Source organism: Lingula anatina, chromosome 1, assembly GCF_051362555.1.
Source record: "Lingula anatina isolate TDL-2025a chromosome 1, LinAna3.0, whole genome shotgun sequence".
In the NCBI taxonomy this organism is placed as follows: domain Eukaryota; kingdom Metazoa; phylum Brachiopoda; class Lingulata; order Lingulida; family Lingulidae; genus Lingula; species Lingula anatina.
Genome location: NC_141767.1, coordinates 36,723,142 through 36,744,656, shown reverse-complemented (window position 1 = coordinate 36,744,656; position 21,515 = coordinate 36,723,142). Strand labels below are relative to the sequence as shown.

The following is a 21,515-nucleotide window of genomic DNA, read 5'->3' as shown; positions in this document are numbered from 1 at the left end:
AAATGCCCTCCTTCAATTCAAATGAACTAACAGTGAAAATAAATGACAAGTAGGCACTGATGTGTTGCACAAGACTTTTATTCTGGAGACCACAGCATGGCTAATTTGAACAAAAGATTAATACTTCCATACAATTAATGATCCATCATACAAACTTGACCTAAATTCCCAGAAAGCAAAATGAGTACAATCGAAGATTGCATTTCCATGACAGTATTTGTTGCGACAATGTCCTGCCCTGACCCCCCTCAATTAAACCTTACTGTCATGAGAATCCAAATCCCATTTCTCATAGATAATAAAAAAGAGGCCCCCAGACTGAAGAACAAATTAAGGAGGCTTTTTGCACAAGTTCAAAACACTATAGGCATCTTCAGGCGTTCTCTATTTCAAACACCTGAGAACAAGATAATAAAACTAGTGCCTTGTAAAATGCATCAGTGCAGTTACATCACTTACCTCATGGTAACTGACCTATGATCATTTTTTTCAGAATATTTAGCTGTCTAATGGTGAAAGTGTACCAGTTGGCAGGCATCTTGGCATATTCTTAGAGGATTTGGTACATTTACACATGTTGTAGTTGCCGAGATACAGTCCTTGTGATCTTTGCCTTGTCACTTTTACATTCTGACCATTGAAAAGAGGTGACAGGAGATGGGCAAATTCCTACTTAAAATCACAAACTACTACATCTTGTTCAACTTGAACATTATAGACCTATTATCTTATATTCCAAGGAACAGACATTTGAATCTTTGAACTTAACAAACTGTAATTCGACACTTTTTCAAAAATTCCTTAACCCTGATATTACAAATAAAAAGTTCAGCCATAACTGACTTGGGTGCAGTCTCAGATAATGGGCAATTACAACTTGGAAGTAAAATATCCTTTATGGAACCTCAGCCACAAAGATATTCAAGGTAGATGTGACAGGTTCTTTGCAAACCCAGGCTTCCTTCAGCTTTTCTTCCTAAGTGATACAAAACCATGCACTGTCATCACTGGATTTTTCTAAGAAGTCTGATATAATTTGAGACGCAGCTTATACATTTGGTATTGTCATAGCAAGAATCTGCATTCTAGGGTAAATAAATGAAATTCTTTGTGCCTCACTTTCCCTTCAGTTTATATTTGTGTAAAGCAAACTCTCACAAAGCTCTCAGGTGTACGATTCAATGAAAATGAGAATAAATGAATGACCTGTTTGCTCCACCAAATGCAATGACATTAGACTGTATCACAAATGTACTGAGAACTCGGGGAGCCCTCTCTAATAGTAGAACATATATGATATCTTTGGGAATGAATGATAACTAATTAGACAGCAAAGCTGACAGAATGTACAGACTAAATTAAAATAGGAAGATGCCTTCAGGACAATATTGTATGTTATTGGTCTTTGCAGCAAATGCATTTCTCAAAAGTGAATTTGCTGAAATGTGCATTGCATCCTTATATACCTAGGTCAAATCGGTAACAAAGCTGTCATCCCTCATTTCCATGTCTCAATATATATATATATATAATATCACCGGTTTCTCTCAAAAACATTAAAGATTTGCTTTAAAACCTGATTATTACTTTTTGAATGCACTATTACGATTTAAAATGATCAAAATGCATGTAAATTGTAATGCAGAACTGTTTTGGAATTTGGGCTTGTCATTATCCTAGGTCTGCCCGGACAACTTTCTTTTTGAAAACCAAGACAACTGGACACTGGTTACTATCGTATGCTCAGACACTTTGTGTCTGTACATAAAAAGAACTTCAAACAAGCTGTCATTTACACCACTGTGTTCTCCCTCTGTTGAAAGCAGCGTCTTGTGCCAATTATCCTACCACCATTACAAACATGGCTTCTATAATATGAAGTTTGTAGCACATTTCAGAAGCAAATATACAGCTGCTTGTAGAATGTCAGTATCCTGAGCTTGGTTACACTGACATTTTTGACACAAAGAGATACATTTACATGATTCTCCTTCTTTCTCTGTTCCTTTCAAGTATGAGGTCTAAGTGACAAATAGGTAGGGAGCCACCAGTTGATTATCATGCGTGGCACATAAATATGCTTTTTTTATATACACCAGGAAATAAAGCATGTTCCCTCCCTATAGTTTCAGATAGGAAATGTACATCTAGTACTACAAACAGCAGACTGAATATTGGGTGCTCAGTTAAAAGAAGCTTTGATCATGAAGATAATAAAAATTACACAAGACACTTCTCCTAAACAACAAGAAGTGTCATGGTTCTTCTCTGCAGAGTCTGGCTATTAATAAGGTGTGTCATTATTCCCAATGTCTTTAGGAGTCAAAGATTTTTAAAGTTATACGCATATATATATTTCTTTCAATAGTTCTTTCTGACCAAGCCCAAGGCACCATCTGCAATGATATGACTAGAGTGATTATGACATCTGTTTGAAACCACATGTCCATCACAGCAAATCACAGATCACTGTCTCTGAACCGTTCAGTTCACAGCCTGCCGCAGAAAAAGACATATTCAAGCCAGTTACATCTTTCCAAAAGCAAACAAAGACTATCTGTTTTATCACATGTGAAAAACAAAACAAAACAAAAAAAGTTACTATCCTGTGATACCTATCTTTCATGTGACATTAAATTTGCACAGGGGCCAAAGGTGTCTTTCATGTTCCCTGATTTTAAAAGTAAGAAATCCTCTTGTGTGACTTAAACCAAATGAAGGTGTATAATGACTCAAGACAATAAATAAGAATTAGGCCTTCTGGAGCACTGGGAGGTCTCCCAGCAGGCTGGCATTTCTAGCTGCGACTCTCCTCTGTACTACTGTCTGCAGTTTTCCTTCCTCGAAATCTGTGCAAAGGAACAGTGTCTTGGTCCTGGTCAGAAGCCCCATGTCATTTGCCTCGTTGAGCTGTCGTCGTGGCTTTCTTTTTACTTTTCTTCTGTTGACGAAAGCAGCCGCAACACCTACGTGAAAAGTAGGAGGGGATGCACCAATCAGAATCATACAAACAAATAATGATTTATTTATTACACTGTGTCCCACTGGTGCATCAATGTTAAAAATAAATGACTCATTGACTCAAAGTCTTATCAATGTCCTATTCTTCAATTGGTGCGAGGGGCACGCGTCTTCTTTTTCTTGCGACGACGGAAGAAGCAGCACCTAGTGAGGAAAAATAAAATGACAATGCAAAGGGCTTGCTCGAGCTTAGATTTCTTTTCAGGAAAACGACTTTGTACTGATAGAAGATTTCTCTCACACAGTACTTGCCAATTTTGTTTTGCTGTTTACGAGTTTTGGAACATAACAGATCTCCAATTTTGTTCATCTCAAAGATAAATTATTGGCAACTATTGTTGTAAGCTGGAAACGTAATTGATATCACTTCAGCTAATATCAGGTGTGAATTACATCCATGAAAGCAAACAGAACATGAAAGTAAACCTTTTCTGTGTACAGTTTTTCTCATGAAATCAGATGAAAAGGAAAGTAATACACAAGACCGCAAGTCTAAATAATTTTCAAATTGTCATAACGCACCTGATAACAAGCGTCTAGGGTACCCCCCCTCCCTAACAACCCATCATGCTTTTACACCTACTTGCCCTCAGCCCTTTCCCCTGCTTAACAATGAAACTATCAATTTAAATGGTAAATACAATAGGTTTATACATACTTTGTCTCATCCACCACTTCTACCTCTGCCTGAGCAGTGATTGGCGTGTTGGAGTGTCCTGCTGTGGGGTCATCCGGTGCAAGCTCCCCATTGGTGGAACTGACAACCTGAAAAGAAAAAATAAAATCATTCAAGCACTTGTCAAATTAATCACTATTTAATCTTCTAATTGAAAGCCCTTAACGGTGGATGTTTGATACACAAAGGTAAGTGCCTTTTTTTTTCACAAGCTAAGAGGATGCAGTCCTAACAGTGGCCAACTTTATGCTACGCTCGGCCAAACGGTTGTCTATCCCTTCTCCTGGACTTCAGCAAACCTGGTGACTCCCAGCTGTGCTAAAATTTGTCCCTGGGACACTGGTTTATAAAACCAATCAGATAGTCTTCTGCATGTAGAAGAAAGAAAATTCTAAGATAAAAACACTTTTGTTTAACAACTACAACTTCGTTGAGAAAGTAAATCCTAATTTTTTCCCTAAGTGTAATATGGCATTTATACAAAAAAAACCACCAGCTCTCTGCTGCTCACCCCACAAATAGGTGTAGGCTTCAATGACAGGCTGAAAGCTTTTTGTACATCCATAAACCTGGTTATGCACTACATGTACCCCTACTATTCCTCCAAGTTAAATGCAACTTTTTAAATGTTATAATAAATGGTATCCAAATACCCACCAGATACACTGGGATTAAAGACACACACACTATCTGTATTTGCTTATAAACATCCCACACTGAGAAGGAGTGGTATGCTCTCAAAAGAGATTGGGTAAATGTTGAAATGAAAGGTCATGCATGTGACTTTTTTCCATGATGTTTAAACTTAGAAAACACTGAAACCAAATATTTACTTTTTTTGTCACTGTGATTACATCTGTAGATTATGAGATTAATGCAAAAACGGTGATTTCATTACAGACAAGTGTTCTATTGAATAAAAGCAAAATACAATCAAATTTACAAAGTCAAATCATAATACAACTGGGGTTTCAGAGAGGTTTGGGCCAATTCCAGGTCTGAGTGGATGTACTAGTACCACCAACAAGATTGAGGCATGGGTTGATTTTGATACAGTCTACCCCCCCCCCCCAACAAAATACAGGACTGAAAATCAGGTCAATCAAAACAAGTACTGAATTCCCCTGTCTTTTCTAGCTTCAACCTTTTTTTTGTCACCCCCCAATTCAAAATTTCAAGCATGCGACTACACTACTTTTTCATCAATTTTTTCTACAAATGATTTAAATTTGACAAAAACAAATCAAATCAACCCTATTTTGTTAGCCAATTTAAGTCAGTTTTAACATTTGGCTAAACTGGTTTAAATTGGAATCACTTTTCCCATCTTTGATGACACACTATATATAAATGGCCAAGTCCAAGAAATCGCTTGCAATGTTGTAAAATTGAGTGCCACCAAAGATGGGTGTAAATGGTTACTTAGCTGATGAGTAGTGGCTAGTTTTGTACACGGCAACAGAGCCATGGGGAATGGTTTAACAGCAAATCTATAAAACTTTTAGCTCTAAGCTGGTGGCATACTGATCACAAGCATGTAAAACTCTTTATTATTAATTTACCAACATTGAGACCCCAATGTCTTTTGGGCGTAACAATAATTCTCAGACTAACAATATGTCTTATTCTTATCATCTAAGGGATACGTAGGTGTATTGCTAGTAACAGTTAAAATCATATCTAAGCTCTACTTAAAAGGTGCATTCATGCAATAACTCAACATAGAATACTAAAGCAAACATGTGATCAAGATTGTATGAAACTTTTTAGAAAACAAAAGAAAAAAAAAAAAACTAACTACAAAGCACATTAAAAATGGGGAAAAAACATGAAGCAAGTTAAAAGTGTGGTATATATCAAGCAACACAACTTAACAACAACATAAACAATTAATGAACAGATTCATTGCAAATCAAAAAGAGAGAAATTAGACGCCACTATGAACGCCCTCCACCACGAAACAGCCACACAACAGGGGAGAGGAAGCTGAGAACATACCTGAACAGAGCCCCCATGCCGATCGGCAGGAGTAAGATTAGGACCCAGATAATTATTAGGTCTCTGTGGTTCTCCCCATGCAGTACCCCTTGGGTTTGATTGCTGCAAAATTGAGGAGATGTATTGCTTTTTAAAGCGAACTGCAACTGTATTGTGTCTGCAGCAATTTTTGCATTTTTTTTCTCCTTTTTTTTTCAGAATTGATTCAATTAAAATCAGTGCAGTCTGAGATGATTGTTGTATTGAAAAAGATGTAGAGATAATTACTGTATTTCATCATTGGCCGTGTAATTCACTTAAACAATGTTTTTACAATTTCTTCAATCAACAGCTTTTTCATTAACTACTCTCCAATGTGGTCCCTTTTCCCCTTTGAAATGCCAATTGCCTTATATCAAAAATTATCATTTTTTAAGTTAAACCCTCTGCTGTCCTCATAACATTACACAGATCTGGCAGTTTTTCCACCAGGTCACTTTTTCTTTTGCTGACTTTCCACATGAAAAACACCCAGTGCTTTCTTCACATGTTAATTCTAATTTTAGTTATGTGGTGTTAGTGTTTTCTAAATGTTAAGATCACCAGCAGTGTAAAGCTTTTGTAAACATATTTAGTGCATATAAAGTGATGTCTGTTATCTAAACTAGAAGGTAAGAGAGGCGTGGGGCGCCTCTAAGTCATGTACCACCAGCCAGGATAATACAATTCATAGAGATCAGGGATATCAACATGGTGTCAGTCTCAAGATTTGATAGAACTTGCAATAGTTCAAGTATCTATAATACTTGTATAATACAGAGCATGCTGGGATATCTAAGGTTGCCAACAAAACCCAGGGATATATCTTTTGACCCAAGTGTTGATAAACTAAGAATCCTTTTTAAAATGTAACATTTTTATCAAGAGATATTTTCTTAAGACTGAGAGCTGTTTATCTGTGGGTATTCAAATATTTCTTAGGTTTAACAATTTTAAAAATCACATTTAATCCCTTAGTTCCAAGACCCTGTGGCTGTTTTAGGAAAAGCTTCATCAACATTTGTTTTTCTATTGTCATCATTCAGCAAAACCCTCTTATTGTTTGTAATTTAGAAAACAAGAAGGTTAAAGAATGTACAAAAAAAAAAAAAATAACAAAATAAATTCAGTAGAGCTGCAAGTTGTAAACAGTTTACATGAATTGAAACTAAAGGTGGGATAATCTTTATTTCTTCTCTCTCTCTCTCTCATTACACTTCTTAAAAGGATACATTGTATTTCTTTTTAAAACAAGAACAGTTTATGAGCACCTCAGACAGCAACCAGTCCAGCTCATGGAACACTTAGACAAACTTATTTATATATTTATTTATCAATAAATTTCATTATTTATTTATTTATTTATTTTATTGTTTATAATTTTTTTTTTTTGGGGGGGGGGCGGGGGGGGGAGAGGGGGGGGCTAAAACAGTAACTGAATCTATTACAGTAATTGAAAGGACACTGAAGAACATCCACGATAAATTGTCAGCCTACAAGTAAACAATTATCAATTGGTAGGGGACAAATACCCTTCCAAGCAATTAGAATACATTAGGGGGTTTGGGGGGTTGGGGGGGGGGGGGGAGTTTAACAACCCTAACAGTCTTAGAATTTCTTTGCAGAGACAAGGCGTCAGACATGGACCATTGCAATCCAAAGTGCCTCCAGCTTCCTAGCTGGTGGTACATATAAAACAACAGTCCTCGTAAGTGTAACAAGTACATATACACAAAAATGTCCTGGAACATAGTTCAACAACAGATATACAGAAGAGTACAGATAGAGTTTTAGTCTCAGTACCTTATTGGTTTGGGTGTTGTGTCTGACTCTCCCTTCGCCATCCCTGTTTGGAGAAGTGGCACCTTCTGTTGTGTGAATAGATCCTGATGGAGTTGACTGAAATGTGCAACCATATCCTTAACACCAGAACTTCACACTTCCATAACATATTGATTTTTTTCATTTTTCCTTCATATTTAGCTCCCGATTTATTTATATATGAAGCAAAAAACAGATTTCTTCATTAAAATACAAACTTCTGCATTATAGTTCAATATTAAACAAATGAAAATTGAACTGTTCTGTTCAATTCATTATTATTTGTGGTTACTTTTGTACAAACACATCATAAAACAATTTATCTATAGCTTTGCTACTTTACCAAGATTTCTCCCCTTACCAACTGTCTCCCAGTCCAGTCGAACTCCCAGTCACACTCCCATCCTTTCTTTGCCATGAGATCAGTAAAAAGTTTCCGTAAGTAGTCATAGTCTGGAGTTTCAAAAAAGTCTAACCTCCTAACATACCGGAGATATGTAGCTAGTTCCTCTGCAAAATAAAGACAATAAAACATTAGAGATTAAGAAAGTCACTGTAATGGAGCAGTCCCACGTATAATTCACATGAACAAGAGAAATCAGGTTTCTATGTTGTTGAAAAAATGAAAAGGGAGAGAAGATAAAAACTAAAGACAACCAATTAATTATTTGCTTTTGAACAGAACCGTGTTAGTAATTGGCACGAATCTTTTAAATTACACCCCCAGCTACACTTTTTTTTTTTTTTTTTTTTGGGGGGGGGGGTTTGAGACCTTGCACATACTTTGTACAGACATACTGATACCAAAGTTACAATTGGTTACCATGATAACACCACTCACTAACAATATGTGCTAAATGAATCTTCATTTATATAAAATGTGATAATATGCACGGTCTACCTAAAAGCTTTACACTAAGACAGTATAAACATTCTTTCAAGAATATATATATATAATCACACAAGTCATGATATGCATTTCCCCGTACAAAGTGGAGACAAGGACAATTCAACCTTGCCTCTAGGAGAATGTCTTAAAGTAATCCTAGAAAATTTTGCCACCTATGTGACTCCCTATTTGATGTCCATAGCAGCAAAATTTAAGGTATTGACCTCATTTCACAGAAAGTAAGAAATAACTTTTGAAACAAGAGACGCTATATTTTAGATGGCTAAATCAGATATCTTTGAATCCTCTTCAGCCAGAGCAGTGTGACATTTAGTATCAGTGTGCCATTTAGTATCAGTGTAACTGTGCAACTATGATGACCAATTCCCAGCAAACTAGGTCACAATGTCATGGTTATATCTTACCTGGAAAATTTTCACATAATACTTCAATCGGTGTGGCCCGTTTTGTGTCCCCAATCTTCTGATAGCGCTCTTTGAGAGTGTCAGCTTTTAGCCCTTGCCAAGGTAAACTGCCTCGAAGGAAATACATAAACATGTGGCCTAATGCTTCTAAATCATCCCGCCGACTCTGCTCTGGAAAGAAAATGGATGGCTTGAAAAACATTTTGACGTATTTATTTGAGATGTAATTCATTGTCGTATTTATATCTTAAACATAATCTGAACCAACAACATGTTTATATTTACAGCTCAATTTCTATTGTATATATATATATATATATTAACAGAATAAATTATTACTATCAGTTTGTCTATGGAGAATCTGCAATTTAACATATTTCCTGAACCCATCTCAAATTTGCAGCAACTCCTTTTGGAAGCGTTTACGTTGGAAAAAAATCATAAAATAAATTTGAAAATCAGCAGTACTCTTACCTTTGCCCAAATGAGTATTTATACTCATATACCTGGCTGTCCCAGTCAGGCTTTTGTGTTCTCTGTAGGGTATATGCTTGTGGGTTTCTGGATCTATGTATTCTTTGGCTAGGCCAAAATCAATAATGTATATAATGTGTTGTTTTTTGGCTGACTGCCTTCCTATTAGGAAATTTTCTGGTTTGACATCTCTATATATCAAGTGTTTTGAGTGCACGTACTCCATTCTTGTAACCTGAAAAGAACAATGGATCATTAATTTATTGCTTAAAGAACTGAACTCATGCTCTTAAATCGTCTGTTCAGACCTTTGACACAAGAGGAAATAATATTAAAGGAGACCACTGTACAATAAAGACTCTTCAATCTGTGTGACGACACTGATGAGGCCTTATAATTTTATCTCAAAAAGATCCTGGTCCTCGTTTTGTGAAGCCTTAAAAAAACTGCGACTGGTTGAAAAGTAAAACCTGTGTGACTCCAGTTTCTCCAAGCCTTTTCTAATTATTTTTCGTAAAAATGTTTATTTGACTCTACTCAATCCCAGAGGCATTCACAGTAACATCACATTTGCATGAGGGATAACATGGCTGTTTACGACAGAAAATAAGAAACACAGCTATTTTTATGTCATTTTTGTAATTTCTATGCACATCACTGTGCTAAATTTCAAAATTAATTGAATGAAATATTCTTGAATTGTTAATCAAGTATGTGTGTTACAAGTATGGGTCCAGTCAGTATTAAGATTGTTTATATTCATCAATGGATTTGAATCAAAATGTGTGGCAAAACATGACAACTAAAAACATACAATTACTAAGTTATTTAAGTTATTCTGTTCAATGATTTACAAAAACATGAAACAGGTAGCAGTGAAAGTTGAACATTAAAATGCAGAAACTCCTCTTAAAATGGTTTCAAGATCTCATTAATGTACACTCAACACTATCTGATGTTTTCTGCTTTAATAAACAGTAAGCTTATACATTTTTTCATGTTGCTGAAATGTCCATTTCAAAAAGCTATTCACAGGTCAGAACTACCGACTTCTGTACCATCTTAAAAAAGACCATTTAACCTAATTTTCAGTTTGAGATAAGCAGGATAAAATCTTATTTTCACTATAATTACTGCACAGAATATGCACCGTGTCTACAGCCAAACACAACGCCATACTCAGACTCAAGCAGGCTGAAATACTGACCCAATTTTGTAAGAGATGTGGATAAGCAGACAAAAGTAACATGATGATTATCAACATTGGGCTCCTTATACTTGATGTACCTCAAAGCGCAATTTATTCAACATTTAAATAGGCTCAGATGATTAGATACTTGATCATTGACAAAAAACAAACCTAAATGCTTTTCTCTACAATACAAAGAGTGACAAACTGTATACTTCACATAATCTCAATGTTATCTTGCAAAGGGAGTCTCAAATTATCATAGAAGTAAAACCTATCTATTCTCTAAGTTTCAGGATGCTTTTAGTTATAGGAATATTTAGATGATATACAGGCATTTGAATCATCTTGAATATATGAAATATATTTGTTCAAAGTTTGCCTTGGAAAACAGATGCAAGTACATCTGTGTAATCCCAATTTTCATTCAGGATTTAGGAAACTGGATCTGGATATGAACAGCCATTTGTATTAAAAGAGTCTTTATTTACACAACTCTCATATTATTTACAACATTTCAGTTTTCTGTAATCTCTCTCTCATTCTCTCTCTCACTCTCTCTCTCTCTATATATATATACAGTCACTAGTGCTGTAACCATGACCACTGCCTAAATATAAATTCAGTTCTTAGTTTTCACTAAGAATCATGCAGTACTTAACATATTGATCTGCGCTCCAAAAAACAAAATTAAGCTCACTTCACCTCAGTGACCCCCAATGACAGCACACACTGCTGTAATCTCATTCAAATAATGTGTTTGTTCACTTAACATGCAAAACACAAACCCCGTTAAGGATATTAAATGCAAATATCAAGTAACAGGTGAGTGGTTGCTGTAGCTTTTATGCTCATGACTTTCATGATAATATGAATTTTTCTTTAAGAAGCACAACGGTTATTGCATACTCACAAGTTGGATAGCGATCATTAGCACTGTTTTTAGGGAAAATTTTCTGTCACAGAGGTCAAACAAATCTTCTAAGCTAGGCCCAAGAAGTTCCAAAACCAATGCATTGTATTTGCCACATGGTCCGAAGTAGTAGACTTGGGGAACACCCTCTGGAAAATAAAATGAACACAGTGTCATATTGATCTGGATGTTATATTTTTCTCAAACTGTTTTGTTTCTACATTGTTTTCATTGAATTTCTGTTAACTTTCTATTCAACAAGTTTTCTTTTTTCAAACTCCAACACAAATGAGGTTAAATGTGTAATCAAAATATTATGTTTAAAAGCAAAAACAGAGAGATTTAATTACATATTTAAGAAGTTGATAGATGCATGAGCAGGAGTGATTGAGATAGGAAAACATGAAATAAAAGACATAAAATTAATGTAAAAAGGTTCATATGGCAACTCAATCTACAATGGTATATCACAAGAATTATTTTCAATAAAATCAATTTTCAAATAACATCTGTCTTCATAAAACTAACCCAAGATATAACCATAAATAAACCATAAATAAAGTGAAATCATATATTTTGACTCTTTTATTAACATTCTGTGGACAATCTGAGTGATTGACTGCTGCCTTTGGCTTTATATCTTATGTGCTTCGTATATTGAATATACTTTTGTGATTTTTTTACAACCAATGCAAACAGACTTGGCAAACAAAACAAGCTTGCAGCAGTTTGAAAAAAAATGAAACAAGGATTCCATTATCACTGCTTCTGTGCATCCATAACAGTTTCATGAAAAATTAACACAGCTTTCAAAAATAACTTTTATCTACTAGATTGCCCATTCAGTACTACCATAAGCTATACTAGGCCAGCAAGCAACAACATAGTTACTCAGTGCAAAGATACAGAAAAGCCAACATGAGTTAAAGATCTGATTATTGCCAAAGGTTTCATACTACAGTCCAAATTGCTGCATTAGCCCCTTTTAAGGATGTAGATAACAGTAAATTGTCAAAATTTGGGTGTTTTTCTGAATTTGTCAGTATTAGATAGATGAAATATCAACTACATATCAGCCTATCTTAAAATAATGAAAGTTTACAAATAAACCCGTAATTTTAGCCTAATTGCTGATTTACCCCTGTGGTAGCGTGTCTGAGTTTTAAAGTAGGTCACACTTGTCCATATATGTGTTTGATTGGCAGCTCCACTGTGCAGCTGTATATTTCCCGTACTAGATTGCTGCTAAGCCTATCACATTCTGTGAGTAACGTCGCGCTTTCACTTGCCAAACAATACTTTTCATTTTGAATTTATCAGTGAACTTAATTCTGACGATCTATTAAAGCTTTGAAAAGCAGACATATAGATGAGACGTATATGGGCAAAGGCACTCCCCCTAGGTGTCACATGGTGAAGAATGCTGACGTCACGACTAACATGGTGGCTGCTGTCAATGCATGGAGGGGGCCTCCGGTTGAAAATGTTCAATATTAATGTTGAAAATGGATGAAAGACATTGTGACAGTTACATAGGCAGTGAGTAGAGGGCTGAACCAGTATAAATAACTAAATTTCTCAGCTTGCCAATGCAGCTCACTGATTATATAACGTTGGAATCTCCGGGGAGCACTAAAAGGCTGATTTCTCTGCTTCAGTTTATGGCTTCAAGAGAACGATATAGACCAGTGTCAAAATTAATTAGAACTTTCAACTGATGAAAGCTGGTATTCATTCGTTAGATCTAAGGTTTGTCTGAAAGTATGTGTCTGGGATTTCATAACATCAGCTCCGTTTTCAACTTAGGCATGCTTTAGTTAGGCTAGGGGGTCTCGTTGAACTGGAAACCAAGTTTATTTTGATATCTCTGCTAATTTAACACATATCGCTAATTTGAGGCGCATTCTTGTTGATCCCTATGAGGGCTCATGAGTCAAGCTGTCTACACATGTCCATTTGTAGTGGACTTCTAGTTTTTAGGGTGTAAAGATCATGTTGAGCACACCTATTAAGCATTATATCTCATTACGTAACGATTACATAATAAAATAAGGATATGAAATGAAGAGCTGTTGAAATAAGCTTTCTATTGATATGTAACATGTTGGTATATCTTGGCCGGTTTAGAAGATAGCTACCCCTGTTATCTACATCCTTAAGTACGCAAGCCTACTTAATGCTTTTCTAGAAAGAGAAAAGCAAATCTCTATAGAGTATGTAAAAAATACCATTTAGGAGGGATTCATAATGTATATGAAGCTTTGTTTTTTTTTCTGTCCATTTTTTAAGTCAAACTCTGATGGTGATGAAACATAATATTTTCAACATCCTTTCGATCTTCAAATCAAAACAGCCAGAGGAAGCTTTTACCTTTATGTCACACTATAATTTCTTATCTAAATTGCTCTGTCTGTGTTTGCTGCCCAAACATTCTACCATTTTGAATCTCAAATGTGAGTGATCAAATGATCAAAACTAGGTTACCTTTGATAACTCGGAGAGTTTTCAGGCAACTAGACATCTGTTTTTCGGAACCAATCTCTCAATTCTAAAAGGCTATTGGAGGAAATTGGGTTTATCTACAAAAATAAGTCCCCCACTCTCTTAATATACCACAAAACCCATCTAACAGAGAGCACAAGTTCTTCACACATAATACACAATAAAACTTCTTTATGACTTCAACCTAATTAAATTTGATTAATATAATCTATTAACACAATACAACAATGCGGGGACCTTGCTCGCGAAACCATAATCCATCTGTATAACAGGATAAGAAATTTCATCTTATCTACTTTCAGCATGCAAGTAGTCCTACTTAATGTGCAAAGTATCCCTCCGGTTACTACAACATGGACTGCCATAACCACAGCACTATTGATTTGTTCAGCAAACAGGGTAACCCATGCCTTGTGGACTGTCATAAATGCAGTTTGTAATGTTTGTGTTGGTGGATAATATACAATACTTTAAACCATACCACTCTATAAGCAGTCTTCTTTGTTATTGTTCCTTTTGAGGCAGCAAATTTATCTGTGGCATAGATATTATGTAGGAATATTGTTATCATTGTTGTTGAAACCCAAAGAACGGTGGCCAGGACGAAATCACTTCAATCATATCTAAGACATGTGCAAAACATCATCCTGCTGACATTTTATAAAATTACACATCCAAGTGCTGGCTCAAATGGATACACAATTACGACAAATGGCTACAATTAACTAAAAACATGGTAACTTGGGTGAAAATCATCCAGCTGTGACTATAATCCAACTTGCCCTAAGGTCTCCAATACAGTACACTGGTGCATGCAAAATTCCAGCTCACACAATTATATATTCTAGCATTTGCTCAGTTAGTACATAACCAAGGAAAAACTGTGCCTGCCAGTATCAACAGATGATGGTTATCACTAATACAAAAGCAGACTTTACGAAAGGCGTCGGACCGTCGGACATGCCTGGCAAATTTCGTCTCGGTCCGATAAAAAATCCTGTATCGTCGGACCTTATGTCCGGCGAGTTTTCAAACTGACTGGGAATGTGTAAATATAAGGAATACGTTGTTGTTTCTTTTCTGGACGATATATTTTACTTCAGTCAAAAAGAGAGACGGGGTGAAAATCTCGGGGAGTTCCCAAGTAATTATACATAATATATTAACCTCAGTTTCACTCACAAATACTATTTTGTGACTGGCTGAGGTTGGGGGATTCCTGAGTGATGTAATGTACAGTCTCGTTTACGTTTTCGTAATACCCCTACACAACAAGATGGCCGCAACACATGTGCTCGTGCTATTTGCGTTTTTACAGACTTGATCCTCTGTTTCTTCATTATCAGTCGTACATAGTACTCATGGATAAGCTTTTTGCTTAGAAATGACGTTGTTGAACTTTAAACACTTCGTTGGTGCAAAGCGTGGCAAAAATGAAAATGAAGTGAGGAAGAGAAACGGAAGTTTATTAAAATTGGAAAGAAGGTAGGCCCTGGTGGACTTATGATCTGTAGGAGAGGAAAATAGTGTGTGCCGAGTGTCAGGAGTACTACAGTTATCATTTTGATCAATAGCAACATAAATGTTACAGCTTTATTACGGGTTCTTAAATTATGGAACATATGTACGTATTTGCATGTACCGTTCACCACTAGTTGGAGAAAGTGCACATGAACTTGATGAAAGCTCACAGTTTGAGTTTCTTTTTATAAAAAAAAAGAAATAAAATGAAGAAGAAACTTAGACTCGGACCGGACAGTCCCTGTCAAAGCTTCAATTGTGCTGTTTCAAAATGCATATGTTATTGCCAAAAACAATGTGTGAAATGGTTATCTGATTAACAGACGTTTTTATGGACATGTATACATTTGATATTAATAGCTACACATTCTTCATACTTGTATTGTTTTTAGTCCTTGTGTCATTCCACAGCATCTTTTTCATTAAATAAAAAGCAACTTGTTATGCAAGTAATTTTTTGCCTATTTTTTTATTTTACTTTTTTACAAATAAATATATATCAAAAATTTAATAATTGATTTAATGTCAATGATTTAAAACGTTAGAAAATACACATGAAAAGATGAATAATGGTTCATATTTTTATTATTTTACTTCGGTCTGACAGATTTTGTTTCGGTCTGACAGAATTTTCAAGCTTGTCAGACAGAATGTCTGACAGATTTTTTGGCCTTTCGTAAAGTCTGCAAAAGCCTTAACATTGACAAAATACAAGCCTGCACTTCTGAGAAACACAAGTCTAGAAAACCATTGGCATGCACCAAGCTGGTGGTGCAATTATGATGATGCTGGTTTTTAAAACATGCACTGTGCTTCAAACATGGCAAACCTGTCAGGGAATTGCAACGTGAACAGAAATATAACAGGCAAAAAGATAAAGAAAAGTAGGCAAAACACCATATTAGATAACTGTTAATAAATAACATATGCGCCGATTTTCGAAACTGACCTCCATTTTCCCAATGATAAATTTCACAGTCATTTTCAAGTAAAGACAACACATGACAAGACAACGTTGAGGTGAACGGGTGCTTGTCTGCCAGCAAGGATAATATCACAAGCAGAAAGATACAGGTGAACAGAATCAATCCAGACACCTGCAGCGCCTGTATATAGATAAAGTGGTAATTAAGAGCTATGAAGTTCTATTAACTATTCTCATGCTATATCAAAACTATCCCCACTCACCTGACTGGCCCAGTTGTTTATAAAACCTGTACTCTAGATGTAACTGGGGTGCCCTAGACTTCATGGGTTCCTGAAAAACAAACAAACATGCTACATTAGTTTCAAATGTTCGCCAATAAATGTCCATGGCTGCTCTTGAAAACACTTACTTTCCAGCAACTTAGGGGATTGCTGCATAAGACAGCTTTGAAATACCAGGTACTCCAGGTAGATATTCTACATACCCACCTGGGCTCCTAGTATCCTGTTAAATTATGATTTTTGAAGAAGTCTATTGCTATATGCCAACTCCCTTTCCCTTAAGCATCAGCACCACTCTTTTCAACGGACAAGAGCATGCTGTGGATGGCATAGACATCACGTCCAGACTTGCACTCACACCAAATTCTATCACATAAACTTCAATTCCAGGTATATATTAAACTTCTATTTTTCCATTACATATTATACAAAAATATATGTCTTAAAATTGTTGCAAGCCAGTGTTACTAACTACTCTAACATTATGAAGATCCTTCTACTGGTCTGCATTGAATAATTATTGAAGGGTGATTGGCTACCTTGTATAAGTCAATCATGGCATGTTTCCTTGTTTTGATGCTGCTCATGAAAACATGAAGCAATAATCTGAGCCAGTTTGCAAAATCTTATTAAGAGACAACCGAGAAGCTTAAAAGAGAAAGGAAAATGCTTTCATTGTTGCCGGAAATAAGATTCTGTCCATCTTTATAAGGTACATAACTCTGCCATTGATCAGTGCAGTTTTTACAAGGAAATCTCTCACTTAATATTTCATGTGACAATCTCAGCCTTAAAACTTATATCATAAAATTAAACAACTTGATGCTTGCTTGATATCCATTTACGTCAAAACGTTAAAAAATTAATTTTGTGTCTAACATTGATAACTGGCAAGCATCTTTCAATTTTGTCATTGTCATTTGCCAAGGTAAATTACCCTTAGCATCAGACAAAATTCTTAGATATGCTCACGAGAAACTAGCCATGTGGCCAGAACAGTCGACATTGAGGTTATCTTCCAGGTTGCAACAAGCAAGGACATGGAGAAAGGAAATCACAAAACTAAAATGAGTTCAACATGGCACATGAAGGTGATTGGAAATACTCACTGCCCATTATTAGTTATTCACACACTATTTATGTCATCTTTGAACAAAATGGGAGTACTTGATGTTAACAAGGAGGCAAACTAATCTGTAATATGTATATTATAAGTGCATCACAGTTTTTTGATAACATGCTAAGTATATAAAAATATTTGGGAAATGCCTTGCCTGGTTTAGACAGAGATAATAGTACCTCAGTACCAATCTTTTCAAAAACTTGATTGATATAGAATATATTGACTTTTAAAAGAAGTGACTGTGCAATTCCAGGAAAGCAGAATAGATTAAATGATCTCGCTGTCTAGATATGTTGCTCAGGGGCAAGAAATTTATCTGCTGATCAAACTTTTAAGTGTTTAGTTCAAGTAACATGCATGCTTACATCTGTGAACACCATTTAAGGCTTAATCATAATGAATTATTCCCAATAGAACTATATGTATGTCTTAGGTTAATCTTTTTTAACATAACAAGTAATGGTCACTGATGCAAATAAATGAAGGCTGGTAAAAATCTTCAAGTTACTAGCTGAACTCACTTGTCATTTTATTTCTTTGGTAGCAAATACCAAATTAATTGATAACAGCCATTTTGGGAACATGCCAATCAGAAGGTAAGGTTGTTTTTTCACAAATCCCTGAATAGTACAGGTGATAAATGCAGTATTAACTTTCAACCCATTTCTTGCTGCAACAATGCATGTACATATAAATTCTTATCACTCGCCAGTCAAAATTAATGTGTTTTTTAACAGATATAAATAAGTACAAGCTAGACTTAAATATTCTTACAATCTGAATACAGATACTTACCAACTTAATTGCCACGTGTTCATTGTTGTACAGATTTTTGCCTGAAAAAATGACAGAAAGAAAATTAACAAATGAAAAAAAAATGTTTTGTTATGATAATTGATTATTCAGATAATTTTAATACAGCATAACCTTTCAGGGGATCCCCAACTCCCAGAATGTGAATTAAAGCTTTCTAATTCAATGTTTTAAGAACCCCCTGAAACTGTTCTTAAATCAACTGGACTTAAGTTGTAATGAACTTCTATCATTTTTACTTTTGGACACAATGAACCAGCCCCTTCATAGTAACTGCTGTAAGAAGAGGCTTCCCTGTAGACCTGTCTTCATATATATGTCTTATAAGTTACAGTGATATTTTCTACGGAGGTACCCATGCAATCTGTGACACAAGCCTACACTGGTCAGAGACAATTGACTGGTAGATTTGACACTGGACTAGATAAAATAAAGGACTTTTTGAAGTTACCAGTCCAATTGGAATAGTGGAGATTTCTAGATTAATGTTTGCACTATCTATAAATTTCATCTTTGGACCAGTAAATTTCGTCTCAGACTAGCAATTTTCTGCGGCCTACTAGTTTGAGTGTTCAGTGGACTGAGAAGACGCTAACTGACTTCGTATCCCCTGGTTGTGTCAAAACAGTTTCAGACAGACCAGGGTCTTGGATTGCTTTTCTGACTGTATCAGACCTGAAGGCAAAGGAGCTCAAATGAACCGTCATCTTGGTAGAGGAAAAAGTCCATTCAGAATCAAAATTTGATCCAGGTTCTATGAACACACGTAAGGCTGTCAGTAAAAAGGGTCATATTTTTTTAGGAAAAGAACCCACTTTCACTTGAAATTGCTAGCTACAGGCCTATCTAGTCACCATTTTAGGTGCCTTTATTATATTAAGACCAAAGACAAGGAGGATTCCACAGAGATAAACCATCAAACCGTTAATAATATGATATAGGGTTACTCATTCCTGCGTCTCTTTACCTGTGACCTATACAAACTGGCCCATCTTAAGTGCAAAAGGGCACGACATAAAACAAACTGTTCATTTTGATTAGTAGATTAGACCTCATAAACCCAATCGATGGATTCTACACCAAAAATAGCTTACCTTAACCATCTGAATGATTTTATTCAGATATAAGGAAGCTTTTAAGTACATTTTGTTGACTCTGACAACAGGACTTACTTCCTTTTATAGATAGGCTTTCTTCAACTCCAAAAAGCCGTCAAAAGCATTTCTTTTTATCAATAGTTGTGAATATATCCCTTTCATGAAATTTAACGGTAAACATTTTTATTGGTTGGAAATTCCAATATTTCATTTATAAATTAGGTTTATTATTTGATTTAAAGTGATAAACATCCATTTTACGTCAATTCATGTCACTTTACACAATAGTATGACCCACCTATCATTTTGTTCAGGTGGTTACCTTATTCAAAGTCACATGTACATTAATAGACATGTACATTAATAGCCCAAATTTTATGTATTTACATTTGATATTTTCATCTTTACTGGCTGTGCTAGCCAAACAACAGAGGCCATAGCTGATTAACTTCTGTGGCACAGAATAGCAAGTTTACGAGTGCTGAATAAATATAGGTTTGTCACAGCGAGACAAGATAAAACATTTACTTAGAAATAATATGCCCCAATATTTGCAGTGAAAAATTTTTGCTTATTTAATAGAGGGCAAAAATATATATATGTGAGCAAGAGTGGTAAAAAATCTGGTTAAGTTTGCAAAGCAGGACAGCAAACAATGGTCTAGTACAGTTCTGACTTCTACTGTGGTGGAGACATCTGTTTCTAACAAATAATCAAAATAAATTAAAATGTCAAAGATGTGGACTGACCAAAAATTGGCACTAAAGCAGGCTCATGCAACTAATTTTATGACATTTCATTAATTTTACAAAATATTAAATTATCAAATTTTTTGTTTTCATTTGAATTTCATCCCTTCAAATTGAGCTTCATTAATTATATTGAATACCTTACCTAGCCTCAGTTCTCCAAAGTTCCCACACCCTATTTTCTTTCCGACTCTGAAGTTGGGCCCCACCATCAACACCCCAGACCCACTGCTACTAGTCCGGTTGCTGTGCATGCCTCGTGCGCTTGCTTTAGAAACCCGTCGTTGTTCTTCGGTTCGATCGCGGTCCCGATCACGTCTCTGATTGCCACTCATGGGTGTGGATACGGATTAATAGGGCTTTTGGAGCCAGATTGGCCACCCTACACTAAACAATAAAAGAGGCTTCAAATCTGATTTCTGTCTTTGATATCACAGAGCTGTGTCATGCCTCGGTATACATCGCAGTCTCCTGCGTCTATTTAGTCCTTGATCGTGGATGGAGTTCCTCCATTTGTGCTCCAATTTATCCCAAAAGTGACAATTACATCCAAGGAATACAAAAGCTGTTCTATGGAACACGAACCGGCGTTGATTTTGGGCCAAATTATGTTGTGGTGCCCTCAAAACGAAATCTTTCGATCTTACACAGAGAAAAATGGTCAAATTATGGGATCACTGCGCCTAGATAAAATATTTTGTCCTAAACTTGCGTAAAATCCAATGCATCAGACATTGTTGAATAAAAAGTCAACAGCTTTCTTTATTCTTAAGAATTTTTAAATTCCAAGGGAAACTATAATATATTTATATCACTGGTTGGAACTATTTAGTTTAACTCTACAAATGCGCTATACGTCAAGGCTGTTTAATGAGGTCAAGGTAAATCCGCAACAGGGCGTACACCTTACAAACCGGCTTAGACGAGACACATAGCAACCCTAATAAATAGCATCGTGCGCCTGTACATTTTACATCAACACTTTCTTACAGGTTCACTGCTTCCTGTTATATTAAAAAATCGTTGCAAATAACACCTTGGTTATTGAAAGAAAACATTTGTTGTCGTGTGACGTCA

The 21,515-nt window shown here is 35.7% G+C and overlaps 1 protein-coding gene across 4 annotated transcripts; it reads right to left on the bottom strand.

The window, feature by feature from the left end:
- Positions 1-60: 60 nt before the first annotated feature.
- LOC106155054 (casein kinase I) lies at positions 61-21,365 on the bottom strand. Of its 4 annotated transcripts, none has more exons than XM_013529661.2 (11): positions 20,584-21,365; positions 18,575-18,615; positions 16,636-16,705; positions 11,425-11,573; positions 9,323-9,557; positions 8,849-9,019; positions 7,896-8,044; positions 7,517-7,612; positions 5,696-5,797; positions 3,680-3,786; positions 61-3,165 (listed from the first exon to the last, which is right to left on the bottom strand). In XM_013529661.2, the coding sequence occupies exons 1-11, from the start codon at positions 20,771-20,773 to the stop codon at positions 3,108-3,110; spliced, it is 1,368 nt and encodes a 455-aa protein (XP_013385115.1). In that variant the 5' UTR covers positions 20,774-21,365; the 3' UTR covers positions 61-3,107. The 4 variants fall into 4 exon arrangements, with proteins under 4 accessions (XP_013385115.1, XP_013385114.1, XP_086857290.1 ...); XM_013529660.2 differs by having other exon boundaries at positions 61-2,966; XM_087001164.1 differs by lacking the exon at positions 5,696-5,797.
- Between the last annotated feature and the right edge of the window lie 150 nt (positions 21,366-21,515).